This window comes from Acartia tonsa, chromosome 10 (genome assembly GCF_053477335.1).
Source record: "Acartia tonsa isolate MP-2025a chromosome 10, ASM5347733v1, whole genome shotgun sequence".
NCBI classification, from domain to species: Eukaryota; Metazoa; Arthropoda; class Copepoda; order Calanoida; family Acartiidae; genus Acartia; species Acartia tonsa.
This window is the reverse complement of record NC_137269.1, coordinates 33,928,589-33,945,812: the sequence shown is the minus strand read 5'-3', so window position 1 is coordinate 33,945,812 and position 17,224 is coordinate 33,928,589. Positions and strand designations below refer to the sequence as shown.

The 17,224-nt window shown below is 31.4% G+C and overlaps 1 protein-coding gene across 1 annotated transcript in view; it reads right to left on the bottom strand.

Annotated features, from left to right (window-relative positions):
• LOC145330885 (lachesin-like) overlaps positions 1-17,224 on the bottom strand; it is a 109,650-nt gene that overhangs the window by 9,590 nt on the left and 82,836 nt on the right. Inside the window, exons 5-6 of the mRNA XM_080175555.1 lie at positions 9,954-10,055; positions 1,635-1,709 (exon numbers count right to left, since the gene is read on the bottom strand). Coding sequence (XP_080031681.1) covers positions 1,635-1,709; positions 9,954-10,055 — 177 coding nt within the window. The remainder of the gene's footprint in view (positions 1-1,634; positions 1,710-9,953; positions 10,056-17,224) is intronic.

Sequence of the window (17,224 nt, the reverse complement as noted above, 5' to 3'; positions counted from 1 at the left end):
GCAATTTTTGAGGGAAAACGTAAGTTTTTATCAAAAACTATTTTGAAACAACAAAGAAAAGTGTTGTATAAAAGATCCATTAGTTTTCAAGACCATATTAGTTCAGCCTTTTTAGCAAAGGGTCTCTTTATCCAATGGTACTCCTTTATTGTAAGGCTTCATATAGGTAAAAGAAAGGTTTATAACTATTTCTGACAAGAGTACCCCCAATCTCCCATCCCCCCCTCAAAAAACGCCTTCCCTCCAAATTTTACTTTTTAAAATTTTAAATTAAAAGTAGATAGGCACCTCCTCCATCCCCTCTTTTTACGTAGCAGTTTTATATAATAGAATAAGTATTTTATAATATCTTGAACTAAATTTAAGATTTTCTATATCTTAAGCAATTTCACCTACTTTTCCTTAACAGATAATTAAACATCTACAGTGAGAGCCCCAAACACATTGGTGTTTACGTAAAAAATATTTGAATTTAGAAAATCCGTGGAGGAACAAAATCCTACCATGAACTTGCAAAAAGTTTCAATTATAAAAAAGTATATCGGCAAAAAAATTACCCTGGAAAGCATCTTACCAAATATACACAGTGATTTAAATAAAAGTGCGTCTTCCATTTTTCTGACACAACCAGAAGGAATACAGAAAAAAAAAACAATTATATATCATATTTTATAATCATTTTTCTGCTTTCCTTCAGGTTGTATCAGAAAATCGGAAAAAGCAGTTTATTCTGAATCACCCTGTATAAATATAAACATTTATTTCACAATTCAAAATTTACGAATGTTCCAAACTTTTCAGATAAATACAATATTAGTTAAATATGTTATCCAGAGAATGTGGTGTGACATAACCTAAAGAAAGAATAACCTCTTTTTAATAAAACTACCTATAATACAAATATGAGGAATATCCGATGCTGTGAGTATTGGTGCAAAAAATGGAGACATGATTCCAGTGACGTCATATTTTTCTTTCCCGAAAAAGGGAAGGGGGGAAGAAAATCTCTTCAAAAGAGATGGGGAAACCCCCTTTTCTCCCATCTCTTTTTTTCTTCCTCCCTACCCTTTTTCGGGAAAGAAAAATATGACGTCACTGGAATCATGTCCCCATTTTTTGCACCAATACTCACAGCATCGGAATATCCCCTACCCTCTTAAAATAAAGTATTATAAAGCAATTATTATCAGTTTACAGTAAAGCTATAGCGGCTCTAACTATTCTATCCTATGAAATTTGTTAAATTTGTCTCAAGGATTAACCAAGGATGAGAAAAACCAACATGGGGAAAATTTATGCGACATTATTAGTTCTAATTTTGTGTATAATTATGTTATTGGTGCCGCAATACATTAATTAGGTCATGTCCGTCCGTTTGTCCAACATCAAGTTAAATAAAGTTATTTGCTTTCTTTGAAGCAGCTTATGGTGCCTAATAAAGAATGACGTCAACCATTGTAAATGACAAATGATAGGCAAGCATTGACCAAGGGTAAAATATATACTGGCCTATTATTGGTCATTTGTATTGTATGATGTCATTTTTATTAGCTAGCTTTTACTGATAAATTAAAGTAAGCATTCATCGTTTTTGTTTTATTTTCTTATCCGCGGACGGCTGTAAAAGTTGTTACCTGACTAACTACACACTCCAGCTGAACACTGGATCCCTCCTCCACGTAAATGGCCGGCATTCCCAGGATTCGAACCTAAACAGTACACATATCTTCATATCATTGTCAAATTAGCTCTAAATTTAACAAGGATGACAACATCCATAAGGGCGAAGCACTGAAACGGTAGGACAAACGGACATGAACACTTATATAGTGTCAGAACTGAATAATCAAAATATAAATGTATAAGAGTCGAAGCAAAACTGTAAGTAAATCTGTTGAAAACTGCTTTATACAGGATATTGTTCATGGACATACTTACATATTTAGGACTTGATTATAGAGTTGCTTCGTTTACAACATTATACTTTGTTGTCCCAGGAATCAATATACCAAAAATCAGATCAATCGGATGATTATATCACATAAAAATTTGTTGTTAAAAAAGTAAAAAAATCAACATGTTTAAAATGGACGTACGGACATTTTGGTAATGATTATAGAGTTGCTACGCCTTTTAAATCGTACCTAACTACTACAGGAATCACCATGCAAAATTTGAAATAGATAGGACAATTCTAACATGCCTAAATTAACGAAAAAAGCTATCCGTTACAGACGTACGGACGTACGGACGGACGGACCGACCCTAATTATAGAAAAGCTTCGCTTTTAAAAATTAAAAATAGGGATGAGACAAAGGCCGATGATGATAAACGAAATTTCCCCTTATGTAGATAAAAATTATTGGTTGAAAAGTTTTGAACCAACAAACTACTCAATTTGTTGAATCTATGAAACTTTGAGTACCAGTACAAACCAGTACAATTAAATAATGTTCCATTCCTTCCTGGGTATTTTGTGCTATGAGAAATTAAAATATCAAACGCTTTTCTATAGTCAAACTATCTTTAAATAACCAAGCAAATAATTTTATTAAGTGTCAATATGATAAATTAATGTACATAGATAATGATAATAAAATATAAATTATTAGTTGAAACGTTTGAACACTGTTAGTTTTTACAAACCAATCATGATTTTAAGAAAGTACTCAAAGTTAAGGCAAGTTTTGGTTTAATTTACAACCGAAATTTCCTCCCTCCCTGATTTTATATGTAGGTATTGTACTTAAAATAAATTTCTTTATATAGATCAAGGATGACACAGTGAAGGCAAAAAGAACGAAAGAGTAAACTTCTAGCAGAAATTGATAAGTTTCTATCCTTTCTACGTTATATTTACATGAATTCTTGTAAAAGTGTTTACTAGATCGGTCTATTCAATCATGCCTAAATTAATAAAAAAAAGATCTATTCATTAACGTAGGACTGAAAACTCTTATTGTAGAAAAGCATATGTTTTTTTTTTAAAAGTTTGCAACCGAATTATAATTTCTGGGTAAAAATGCCTTTTGGGAATAAAAAGTCAATTGAATTTACCCATTTATCAATCAATTTAGAACCTTTGCAATTTTTTCATCAAAATTTTTATTAGAAAATGGCAGTTGAGTGCAGAAAGGGGAGAAATTTGATTATAATTCACTAAATAGAGAACATAATGTACTTTTAGATTGAAATTGATAATTATTTTCAAATGACTAATAACTTTAATTTATTTTACAAATATCGTTGTTCACTAGGGTGAAAATATATATATTTTGCTTTTTACTTTTTAAGCTTTATTCTTTAAATTTTAATGTCAGAGCAATCCGTTATTTTTTATTGACTGAAACAATGGCACCCTCTAAATGTGGAATATCTTTGCTTTCAATAAATAGGGTAATATATTTTGTGGTTGTTGTTTGTGAACAATATCAACAAGACAAAACACACAATGGTGCAACAAGATGGTCCAGATTTATAGGGAAGTTCCCTGTTACTGCATTTGGACCCCTCTTTCTTACCCCTTAAAAAGTTATGAGGAACAAAGATGACAACATCCATTAAAGCTCTAAAATTAGAAATTATGACTAACCCACCCAAACACTTGTCAAAACTTAATAAGCAGAATATTTATTTTCAATCTAAAACAAATTTAAAAAGTGCTTTTTTTTGTATGTGGCTTAAAATCTCAACAACTACTAAAACCATTGTGTTCTCTTTTTTAGGCAAACTTTACTTGGCTCTTTTAGTGGATAGGTCATTCAAATTAAGTCTTAAGATGATTTTAAGTTATTATTCTAGCCCCTCTCCTTAAATAGAGCCCCTACAGGCTAATACCGCGTATCCTTAAATATTGGAGATCTAAAAAGAGCAGTAATGTATTAAAGTAAGAAAGTTTTAATTTTATTTTCTAAGATATTGCAAGTTTTATCTAAATAATTCTTAAAGGTATTTGCAGTTATTTTACTTCATTTTTTTTTAAATTTTAAAATAAGCCAAATTAAACTGAATTTTCTGATATCTAAAATAGGTCAATAATATTACCCTTAAAATATAACTGGGCCATTTTTCTACATTTAATACAAAAAACTATACGTTCGTCTATACATGATAAATAATGATACTTAGAATTTAGGAAATTTGTTCGAAATTTGTTGTTACTGCATTTCTTTTTAAAAGCGAAGCTTTTCTATAATAGGGTAGGTCCGTACGTCCGTCCGTCCGTCTTAGATAGATAGCTTTTATGGGTTATTTCAAACTTTGCATGATGATTCCTGTAGTAGTTATGTACGATTTAGAAAGCGTAGCAACTCTATAATCATTACCAGAATGTCCGTACGTCCATTTTAAACATGTTGATTTTTTACTTTTTTAACAACAAATTTTTATGTGACCTAAATATCCGTTTTATCTGATTTTTGGTATATTGATTCCTTGGACAACAAAGAATAATATTATAAGCGAAGCAACTCTATAATCAAGTCCTAAGAATGTAAGTATGTCCATAAACATTATCCTGTATCAAGCAGTTTTTCAACATATTTACTTACAATTTTGCTTTGACTATTATACTTTTATATTCTGATTATTCAGTTCAGACACTATAAAAGTGTTAATGTCCGTTTGTCCTACCGTTTCAGTGCTTCGCTTTTATGGATGTTGTCATCCTTGTTTTGCAACAACTGAAAGAAAGCGTGCTGAAACCTTTCCAACATTAAATTTAATCTACATAAAGAGTCTTTGTGTTATTGTTAGGAAATATATTAATTAATTATCCATTGTCTTATTCTTGTTTCCCTGCTGTTGACACATTCTCTACAGGAATGGAGGGGACATTGGGCTGTTTAGTAAACAAGTCCACAAAGTCTTATAACACCTTTTTGTAATTCGTTTGCTTAACAACCTTGGAGACTTTTATTGAATTTTGATTTGTTGGTTAATTTATTTGAGTGTCTAAACTTTTCAACCACTAATTGTAATTTTCAGAAGTTAAGGGGCGATTTTGTGTATTATGATAGAGGGGTAGGGGGTGTACATCAATTTATCGTTCATTGTCTTATCCCTTTAGATCCCTGCATTCTCCACCATAAACAAGATTCTCATTCCATATAAAATAGTTGAGAACATTTTCCATGATGACAGAAGTTCGAGTTCTCGGATTTTTAAAAACTTGTTTTGTTCCCCCCCCTTATTTTTGTACATTAGGCCGACTCAAGATGCAAAATTTTTTGGCGCGCTATTTTAACCCATTCTATTCATAAATATAAGACTATTGATACCTTTAAAAGTGTTCTCAGACTATTTTTTCAGCAATATGTCAAATTCGAATTTCATAAAAAAGGGGAAGGTTCCCCCCTGGGGGTGAAATTTTTTTTTCTTTCAAACCATGGCTTTATACACCTTCCTAAATTCGTCTTGAAGAGTACATTAAGAATCAAAAAACGTTTTTTAAAAATATTGATCCCAGAAAAAGTTATCCTCAAATAACCGTCAAAATCACCTGATTTTGCTAAAATGGCCAAAATTGTTAGTTTTTTGAGAATAGCTCTTGCTATGATCAAAATATTTTAAAATCGTTTTTTGATCCTTAATGTACTCTTCAAGACGAATTCAGGAAGGTGTATAAAGCCATGGTTTGAAAGAATAAAAAATTTCACCCCCAGGGGAGAACCTTTCCCTTTTTTATGAAAATCGAATTTGACATATTGCTGAAAAAAAGCTACCAGAACACTTTTTTTGGTATCATTGGTCTTTATATCATAAAAGGAATGGGTTGAAATAGCGCGCCCATTGAATTTCAAAAAAAGTGGAAATTCTGAGTCGGTGTATTGTACATTAACTGGTGTTTATACAAATGCGCCAATTTCAAATCCCCTACCCAAAATTTTTTTATAATATTTTTTATTAAAACTCAAATTAAAAAGTAGAAAGGCGGTTGACTTATCCCCCTCCCACTTTAATAATACCTAAAGGCTTCTAGGGGGCGTTGCCCCTAGTCTTACTTAAAATAAAAGCTATATCTTGCATTATTTTTCAATTAGGTGTTTGAACACAAATTGCATATAGTAAAAATATTTTTCTTATTTAATTGTTATCCTAATAAGATAAAAGTCATACTTGAAAATTGTTTTAATAGTTATCATTATATTTTGCATTTTTAACCCTTAACAGTTGGGTTTTTTCTATCTCATTTTCTGTGTGTGAAAGATAAAGAGCCCAAACTGCTTGACTTTTTAAGTATGACACATAACTGAGAGTTGGAATTTTTTGAATATCTCCATCCTGGCGGGCACAGGATGCCAGCAAACCTGGCAGGGTCATCCAGGTAAAGAGCAAATTTTTTTTTTTGACTAAAACAAAGCATTTTATCATACCAAATTACTAAAAAATCCTCTAGTAGTACATCCTTTTATAAAATACAGGTGTTCAAGTCACTTTCAGGTTCCAGGTATGATCCTCCAGGTCCTGATCCTCCAGGTCTCCAGAAATCTTTAAAAGGCTCCTGTGGCCGCAATTTTTGACTTAGAGACTTCAAATTTTAAACTTAAGCTTTTCTTACATGTCTACATAACGTATTAAATTTTCATGAAGATCCGCAGCCGTTTTCCCGCCGACCGCCAACTGCGGCGGCTGGCAGCTGCCAAGTACAGCAAGGTGAAGGAAGCTAAAATTGAATTAGACTTATAAAAGGTCGGAAATTCATTATCAAACCATGGACTTGCACAAAAATTTAGCCCTCTAGCTCTAATAGGAACTGAGATAATAAGAGGGGGCGTTGAACGCCCCCCCCCCCCACCGATTAACCCTTAACGGTCGGGGGGGGGGGGTCCTTGAACGCCCCCCCATCCGGTTTTTTCTATCTCATTTTCTGTGTGTGAAAGATAAAGAGCCCAAACTGCTTGACTTTTTAAGTATGGGTATGACACATAACTGAGAGTTGGAATTTTTTGAATATCTCCATCCTGGCGGGCACAGGATGCCAGCAAACCTGGCAGGGTCATCCAGGTAAAGAGCAAAAATATTTTTTTGACTAAAACAAAGCATTTTATCGTACCAAATTACTAAAAAATCCTCTAGTAGTACATCCTTGTATGAAATACAGGTGTTCAAGTCACTTTCAGGTTCCAGGTATGATCCTGCAGGTCCTGATCCTCCAGGTCTCCAGAAATCTTTAAAAGGCTCCTGTGGCCGCAATTTTTGATCTAGAGACTTCAAATTTTAAACTTAAGCTTTTCTGACATGTCTACATATCGTATTAAAATTTCATGAAGATCCGCCGCCGTTTTCCCGCCTACCGCCGACTGCGGCGGCTGACAGCTGCCAAGTACAGCTGCGGCTGCTGAAATTTATATTTTGATATTTCTAATGTAAAATTTACATAAAGATAAACATTTTCTGGAAAAAAAATTTCTTCTAGCTTCAAAAATAAGAAAAATACAGCCGTTTGAAATTTTTAAGTAAAAAAAGACCTAAAAACAAAGGTTGTTAAATAAAAGGGTGAAGGAAGCGAAAATTGACTTAGACCTATTAGACCCGACCGATTAAGGTGCGTTTAGGGGCCCGACTGTAAAGGGTTAAGGTGCGGCAAGGAGCCCGACTGTAAGGGGTATAAAAAAACACCAAAATTGACCAAAATATGCGTATATAATTTGTACTCACTTGTGTCAGTTCTATTTCAGAATTAATTTACCCGTCATCATTTTCGATAACTTGTTGTTAGTAGCGGAGCTACTCTAGAGCTTTGTGTGAGCTTGTAGCTACGTCAATACATTATGGATTTGTTCTTCTAGATATTTTAAAACTGATATTTGAATTTGTTTAAATATCATATTTATCTGTCGTAATTAACCTATCGTATTAATGATAAATAAAAGTCATTTAATAAATGATAGACCTTTTTTGACATTTTGTATCCATGTACAAAATCAAAAAAAAACTTATACAATTTGTAAATTATAAATAACGTGGTTATTTAAAAATCCTAATTATAGAATAGCTACGCTACCAAAAAAAACAACATATTACAAATTGCCCACACCATAAAATTCTCAAGAATAAGAAAGGCAATTTTGTGCAGTGCGCATACACTTTCGCATATGAATTACATAATTTGACTATGGTATAAAAACCGCAAACTATTACTAAGCACAAATAATTCCATCCTAGTTGCTTTATTCTTATCATTCAACAAACATTTTGATTTATTTTCTATTATTTTTCCATGATAAAAACAGTATGTAAATGCGGATGTAAATGCACACAATTTTGATATTGTATTAGAATTGTTGGGGATATTTATGAAATGTGGGGTGATTCCAGGGAGGGAAGAGGGGACATTGAACTGTATATCATACTGGTACACAAAGTTTTATATTCACTTTCTTTCAATAGTTGGTTTTAAAACTATTTGAATTTTTTATTACAAAATTTGTACAAACATTCATTGTCCAAATTTTTACACTAATAATTAAAAAGTAGCTTTCCTACATTGTTTGTTACTAGCGCTTTGAGTAGAGATTTATAACCATACACAAATAAATTGTCTAGGGGTTGAGGTTTGGGGGGATCTTCAATAAAGTTTTCATGGATTTTTCTGGATTGTTTGCGCCACAAAAGAAAACTATTTTCACTTGAAAGAGAAAAACAAGAGAAATATATTTTAGGAGCAAAGCTTATCTATAGCTACGGAACATCGTATGTACGTCTTGTTGTATAAAGGTCTGGAAAAATACGCGATGAAAAAGATAAATAATACGAAATTTAACATCATAAATAATTATCATTCATTCATTTATTTATATTATTTCATTTACTTCATGTCTATCAATAGTTCTTATTCTACTGCGATTACGTTTACATTGGTTGTACGTTGCTGTCCTACTTATCGACGTTTTTATTCTTGTTTTGTTATTTGTTTGTATGAATAGAGAAGATTTTCAGATGTAAAATAAAAATAAGATTATTTTAAAATATTATCCTTTTTTTTAGAAAGTTTAACAACGTTCCAGGGTGATTTAAACTGTTTCATTTTTAAAACTTAAGCCTAAAGAAAATTTTTAGGCTGTTTTACAGAGTCCTACCTCCTCCTACAAAGAGTACTATTACTTGATCTGCTATTGATATATCTCTGGTTATTATTACCTCAGGAACTACTACAATAAGTTCCATTATTATTTCTCTGCTTTTGATCTATCTCTGGTTATTATTACCTTAGGAATTACTACAATAAGTTCCATTATTATTACTTTGCTATTAATCTATCTCTAGTTATTATTACCTTAGGAACTACTACAATAAGTTTCATTATTATTACTTTGCTATTGTTCTATCTCTATTTATTATTACCTTAGGAATTACTAACAATAAGTTCCATTGTTATTACTCTGCTAATGATCTATCCCTGTTTATTATTACCTTAGAAACTACTACATTCCATTATTATTACTCTGCTATTGATCTATCTCTGGTTATTATTACCTCAGGAACTACTGCAATAAGTTCTATTATTACTCTGCTAATGATCTATCCCTGTTTATTATTACCTTAGGAACTACTACAATAAGGTCCATTATTATCACTCTGCTATTGATCTATCTCTGATTAGTATTATCTTAGGAACTACAACAATAAGTGCCATTATTATTACTCTGCTATTGATCTATATCTCTTGTTATTATTACCTTAAGAACTACTACAATAAGTTCCATTATTATTACTCTGCTATAGATCTATCCATGTTTATTATTACCTTAGGAACTACTACAATAATTTCCATTATTATTACTCTGCTATTGATCTATATCTGGTTATTATTACCTTAGGAACTACTACAATAAGTTCTATTATTAATACTCTGCTATTGATCTATCTCTGTTTATTATTACCTCAGGAACTACTACAATAAGTTCCATTATTATTACTCTGCTATTGATATATCTCTGATTATTATTACCTTAGGAACTACTACAATAAGTTCGATACTTCTAGATAATTTCTTCTCCGTTGAAACTTGACATTCGTAGTTACCAGCATCCTCTGCCCGTACAGATTTTATCTGAAATAAAAAAGTGTTTATTGTGATTTGTAGCGTGTTGGCTTGACATCTGGGAGGTGTCCAGTTTTTACTGGACCACATCATGGCATATTATATTGTAGTCGTTAGGATTGTACCTAATGCTGCTTTTTCAGGCTCGCGACAATACAGGAAAATTATCAATGTAAATTTAGAACTTCTAGGAAAAAAGGATATTTCGACAAAAGGAAAATCTAATATACTTTACATTTATCTTTTTTTAAAAATAAAATACAATATTATTTGTTAAAGGTTTCTACGTTATTTATGGACAAAATTTTCTGAGTTTATAGAATAAATATGATAATATCTATAAAATTTTCAAGTAATTTGAGTTTTGTTTAAAATTTAAAAGTTTTGAGTAATTATGATTGAAAATTGTAATTTATCATTATTCTCAATAAAACTTTGTGATACAAACTTTTAAAAGAAATAAGCAAGCTATCTTGACGGTTCCCTTAAATCGCTTAGTTGATTTCTACCCCTCTCCCCCCTCCCCCGTAATTTAAAGTATGTAATTGTAAATTTTTATTTGTAAAATTGGTTAGGTGATATTGGATACTTGGTAACCCCGCAGGGTTAAGGTTAGAACCTTACGCTATTATATGTACTCCAATTGCTTTATTCAAAATTTATATAAACATAAGGACTTGGACTTAGTGCTCGAAAGAATCTTCAATGGAAAGCATCACTACCTCTTTTATTTTGAGAAGTTAAAGCTACATATTAATGAATTTGTTTTCTCGTATTCATTCGAATCCGGTGGATAGGAACCGGTTCTTATCCATACAAAAAAACTATGTCTAACATCGTATTATATCCAGCTTTCTACAAATATAAAAATGTACAATCATAAGATTGTACATTCCATATCCGCGGAAAGCCGTTTATAATACGATGCGAGAAATAACTATTATCTCACCCACCTTTTCTATATTGTTTCTTTCATGAAATTTCTGAAACTTTTTTGCACCTCGAATTTTGACTCCCCCTCTTCCCAACCTTACAAATCCAAAAATGTTCCTATTTCTAGGTATGAGAACAACCAATTATTAAAAGTGGAGAAACAATTCTAATGACAAAATAATTGAGTAGTTGCACCCCTTAACCCCAAAACTAAATCTTGGTGCAAATTATTCCAAGTGGTAAAATTATATTTCCATATATCTCTTGTTAATTTACTTAGGAATAGTTTCTTAGTTAGGTTGCACTCCACACACACACTGGTCTAATAACCAAATAAGTTAAAGGTAGGGTTTAAAAAACACTTTGGTAGAAAGTTGAATTAAGTTAAAAGTAGGGTTTAAAAAAACGCTTTTGTAGAAAGTTGAATTAAGTTGAAGGTAGGGTTTAAAAAATCACTTTGGTATCAGCTACAATGATATTCTATAAGCTGTCTTAAGAATTGGCTCTAACTTCAACTTTACGATTTGATAAGTCTAGAGTGTTTACAAATAAGTGCAACCTTAAAACACACACCTAGCCAAAATTAGTGCCGCAGCAAAGTGACAAAATATTTGCCCTATAAAACTAATAATGTTAAAGTTGTTGGATGTTTGATAGTCTGTATGTTGTCTGATATGGATTAACTAGAAATGCCTGGATGTACCATCCAGGTTTAGATAAATTAGTGAAAATTATTGTTTCCTTCTCTTATAATACATTATTGGTATTGCATCTTATAGCTATTCTTTCATAGCGTAGTGGTATGATATGACAGAATGGGATACGAAGATCAGTGGTTCAATTATTGTTGTTAGAATAAACATATTTTATTTCCTTTAAAAAAAATTTAATTTTTTATTAAATAAATAAAATAAAACTAAAACTTATTTTGAAAAGTCACTTAAAATCTTTAAAAAAGCAATTTAAAAAAAAATGTTGCCAAGCCTCGAACCGACTTCCTTGGCCCTAAATATTCTAAAGAATATTTCTTTTTATGACATTGTAAACAATATCAGTAATTAATAAAATAAAACTAATTTTTGAAGTCCCTTAATATATTTAAAAAGGTAATTAAAAAAAAAATTATCGCCAAGCCTCGAACCGACTTCCATGGCCCTAAATATTTTAAAGAATACTTTATAGTAATTGTATTCGGGTATTTAAAAAATATTTTTATCTGTACAGAGAGAGAAAGAGAAAGAAAGATATTGTTGTGTGGAGGGGGGGGGGGGGTTAATTTTTTTCCAAAACGATTTCTCTTGGGTGGGTGGTGTTACCCTCTTCCAAAATAGTTAGAAACCTTCCCAGAACCTATGATAAGCTACCCTGTAAAGGAGAACCATATGGGTTCAGGGGTTAGCGAGATCCTTTGTCACAAACAAACAGACAGACAAATAAACATTCTGTTACTTTATTATATGGATGATAGCTTTAATAGTTTATTATACATGCGGGCAATAGAACTGGAATTCTTGATAAGTTACTTGGGGGGTTTTGAACCGGCGACCTATAAGCTTTGAGGGATACTTAATATTATAGGAGGAAAGAGAGAGAGAGAGAGAGAGAGAGAGAGAGAGAGAGAGAGAGAGAGAGAGAGAGAGAGAGAGAGAGAGAGAGAGAAAGAAATTCGTAGGTTGCGTAATTTTCAATCATCAGCGACCGTTTAAACGGATATAAAAATCAAAAATTTATAAAGTAACAGGATATTTGTCTGTGTGTTTGTATGTTTGGAGGGTAGGGAGAGTAATATAATAGTTATTTAAAGCATCGTATTATTAACTATTATTATATAACACTGGCTTTAATCTGAAATGATTGTGCATTTTTATATTCATAGAAAACTGGATATAATAAGATGTTAAATATATTTTTCAGTCTGTTATGTTAAACAAAAAAAATTTTTAAATTAATGTCCCCGCCTGGAGTCGATCTTGGATAACCTCGACCTTAGCCTTACAACGTACCCCTATGCCACAAAAGCCGCAATAATATCAAACAAAAATTGGTCATCTTTTTACAACCCAAAACAAAATTAATAATGGGGATTAATCAACCCTTCTTTTTCTTCCATTGTTCTTTCCTTGAACTTTCCTTGAATATTAATATTTTTCTTCCATTGTCTTTTACCCTACTATTAATCTTTTTCTTCCATTTTCCAATCCCCGACTATTAATCTCTGAATATTAAGGGGATAGAAATTGAAATTATTATAATAGCTAAAACTATTACGCCGATATTAAATTACACCAAATTTTTGTTAAAAATATTGTTATAAGAGCTAAAAAACGTTCCGCCGACATTTAAATACTCTTTTGTTTTAATTTAAATTAATCTAATAATTTTTACAAAGACGACATTAAATAGGTATAATTTTTAAACATGTTGATTGTTGAATCAACACCCCATCATGTGTAATTTCTTGCCGCGTCAAATTTTTAAAAATTAAGACATAAATTTTTTTATACATTGTCTAATTTTGATCCAAATTTCAGTATTTTCCATAGCTCAGTGGGAAAGTTGGGGTGACTGGTTATCATGATCGAGCGTTCAATTTCCGGATTTGATATGTTTTTTTTTCAGTTCGTTTCCTTGTCTACCTTGGATGCGAGTTCAAGACTTACGAAAAACAAATCTTAAATAATAGCTTTTTGATATTTTAAGTGACTGTTAATACAATGTAAATAAGTAAACTTTTACCAAATATTACTTATTATATCAGAGAGTGAAAATGATATTTAGTGTTTGGGTAGTTTTGAACTGACAACCTTCCGACTTGAATCGAAGTTAAACAAAAAATATTTAAATTAGTCTTAGTTAAAAATTTATAGATCAATCACAGAGATTTGAACACGCAATGGTTCCGTTAATAAGCAAGTACGATAACCACAATACCAAGAATGCCAGTATAAATGTGTGAATTAATTACAATAGTTTTTTTTTTTTGGGGGGGGGGAGGAGGGGTTTACTGAACCAGCATCATATGGCCTTTGTAGTTTAGCGATGAGAGATAGATAGATAGATAAAAAAAAATCACGGAGGTTTCGTGAATTTCATTTTGGGAGGTGGGGGGAGACATAAGGAGGAAATAGGGAAGGAAGAACATATGAAGTGGGATGGATTTATAATAATAGTATAGTTTTTTTTACAAAAACTTAATTTTGATGTAAATTGTTAAAAGAATATCGTTTTTAGGATTATTATATGTGTATGTACATTAGATATAATGTTTTAAATAGTTTTAATTAATATTAGGTCAGTTTGAGCTTAATTTATACGAAACATTGCTAAATTTTAAATCTTTTATATGGGAAATTTTGTCCATGTACTTTTCGACCGAAACCTCGAAATTCAAAAGTTGGGAGGTTTCGTGAGAAAAATATTTGGTTTGGTAAGAAAAACACGGAGGTTTCGTGATACAATTTTCAAGGATAAAAAAGAATAGGGAGGTTTCGTGAGTAATATATTTTTTGCTATCTTGTTTATTTTAAGTATTGAAAATTGGATTGAAGATTAGCTTGAATATAGAAGTCTTCTTTCCTTATTCGCATGTCGCGAGTTCGAACCCCGTCCGAGAGGGCCAGGCATTTTGTACATGTTAAAAATTGGAAGATTTCATTAAATAAAAGTTGTCGCAAATATAGGTATTAAATAAGTTACTTTAAAGTGCTTTGAAGTGCTAACCGTAGGCAGGTCAGCACTTGACAATGAGACCATAGACTATACGTTGATGTATAACCCAAACTATGATAAACAAAATCGTCACTAAGTAAATTAAAATTGGTGGTGTAAAAGTTCGGACACTGATATTTTGTATTAACCAATCAATAAAATCTCCCAAAGTTTATAAGTCAACAAACGAGGGTACAACAATTTAAAGTTAGATCAAAATAATTTATTTGAGAATGACACGCAACAATGAAATTCCATGTAACACATTTAACTAAATGTATTTTGTTGTTATGTTCGCCCACTAGTTTCTAAATCTATTGGAACACATAATCAAAGTATTTAACACAACTTTTAAGGGGCCTAGTTGTTGCTGGGTTTATTTTAGAAAGGGGACATTAAAAGACAAATGTTTTGTAGATTTGTTAATAGTTTAAGTTAGAAAAATCTTTTTAAAAAAGTCCATATGTCCATACGTCACTTTTTTAAAGTGAAGATTTTCTTTATTTGGCAATTACATAGTATATCAAATTTAGATTTTTAACTAAAAAAATCAACTTAAAAACTTTCCTCTTTATGGCCTGAGCATTTTCTATACCCAACTACTACTAGAAATATATAGTATATTTCTAATATGCCTAAATTAACAATAAGAACTATTCACTGCGCATGGATGTACTGACATACCGACTCTAATAATAGAAAAGATTCAATTTATAAATAATTTCAGTGCACTCCCAATTTGAGTCTAGTCTTAATAAAGGGGTTCTTTGACCATAAAGTAGGTAAATATTACATTACTAAATAAAGTTACATTAGACTTAATTCCTACTGTAACACTTTAATACAAAATATCTATAAAATCTATAGTAGTCTGTGGTGTGTATTCTTTATCGCAAATGTATCAATATATAAACAAAAATGTTTTTCATGTTAAAAGAACAAAAACTTCCAATTCTACTTTGCTTATCCTTATACTAAAGTAACAGGATGTTTGTGTGTCTTTGTTTGTTTGTACCAAAGGATCTCGCTAAACGCTGAACCGATCGGGTTCTCCTTAACAGGCTAGCTTCTCATAGGTCCCGGGAAGGTTTATAACTATTTTTGGGGAAGGTTCCACCTTCCTCCCAAGAGAAATAATAATAAATCGAAATTTGTTTTTTAAGTATAGAGATTCCTACGTAACATTGCGAGGTATCGTATAATGAGACTCTTACGCAACATATCATAGAAACTTGAACGCAACAAAAAAAACATTTAAAGTGCCACTAGAGGCTTCTACGGGCGTAGCCGCTAGTCCTTTCATAAAGTTACAGGATCTGTGTCTGTCTCTCTGTGTATATGTGCCAAAGGATCTCGCTATCTGCTGAACTGATATGGTTCTTCTTTACAGTGTAGCGTCTCTTAGGTCCTTGGAAGGTTTATAACTATTTTGTAGGAGTGTAGCACCACCCTCCCAAATCATACCTAGAAAAATAGACCCCTCCAAAAAAAATGTTTTTTACTTTCAAAAGTGGGATGGACCGAATTCCCTCCATTCTCAAGTGCCACTGGTAGCCCTTAGTCTCTTATATATAAACGCATAATCTTAAACATTATGAAACAGCAAAAAATAAGTACTCTGCCAATGTAATAATTACGTAAATGAAGGGACACCAAGTCTCTAAAGTTTACCTACTAAACTTTGAAACAGATGACCTCGGCAAATACAAATTTTAAAATCAATAAGATATTTAAGATAGTAAGGAAAAGAGAAAATGAAACAAGGACGATATGGTCCAAAATAATATGATAAGCAAAAGATACCTGTCTTGAAGCTTTCTTTAAAAAGATGACAAAAATATGTGTCTAAAGGAAAAAGTGTGTTAACTGACAAAATGCTAATTATGTAATACATTTTAAAAGCTAGAAAAGATTAAATTTTAAAACTGCCAAGAGTAAATATTTCATTTGATAAATTGACCAAAGATGTTTTTTATTTGAAATAATTCCTGTTTAATTTTAAATGTTATTTTTCCATAAAGTTTACTAATGAACGTAATTGTCAATTTTAAACCATAGAATAATCATTCAACAGGGGGAATACGGTTGGGAAATATTTAACAAGAACAATATTATTCATTGTTTGTACGAGTGTATCAGCCATGTGTAAAAGTAACAGGATGTCTATTTGTCTGTGTGTATCGAAGGATCTCGATAACTGTTTAATTGATCTCCTTCATAATTTAGCTTCTCATAGGTCCTTGAAAGATTTTAAAATATTTTGGGGAAGGACTACCATCCATCCAAGAGAAATCCATCTTAGAAAAAATTAACTCTCTTATTTTTTCTTTTGAAACTAAAATTAGAAATAAGAAAGAGGGTATATTTCCCCCCCACCTCAAGTGCCCCTAGAGGCCTACAGGATATTACCGCTAGTATAAAAATAAAGTGTTATATAGTAAGAATAAAAATATTGAGGCTACATTTACTTATAAAAAGAACTATTGACATCATGTTTGAGAGTAGAAATTAAAATTATTATGCTTATGTATCTGCTT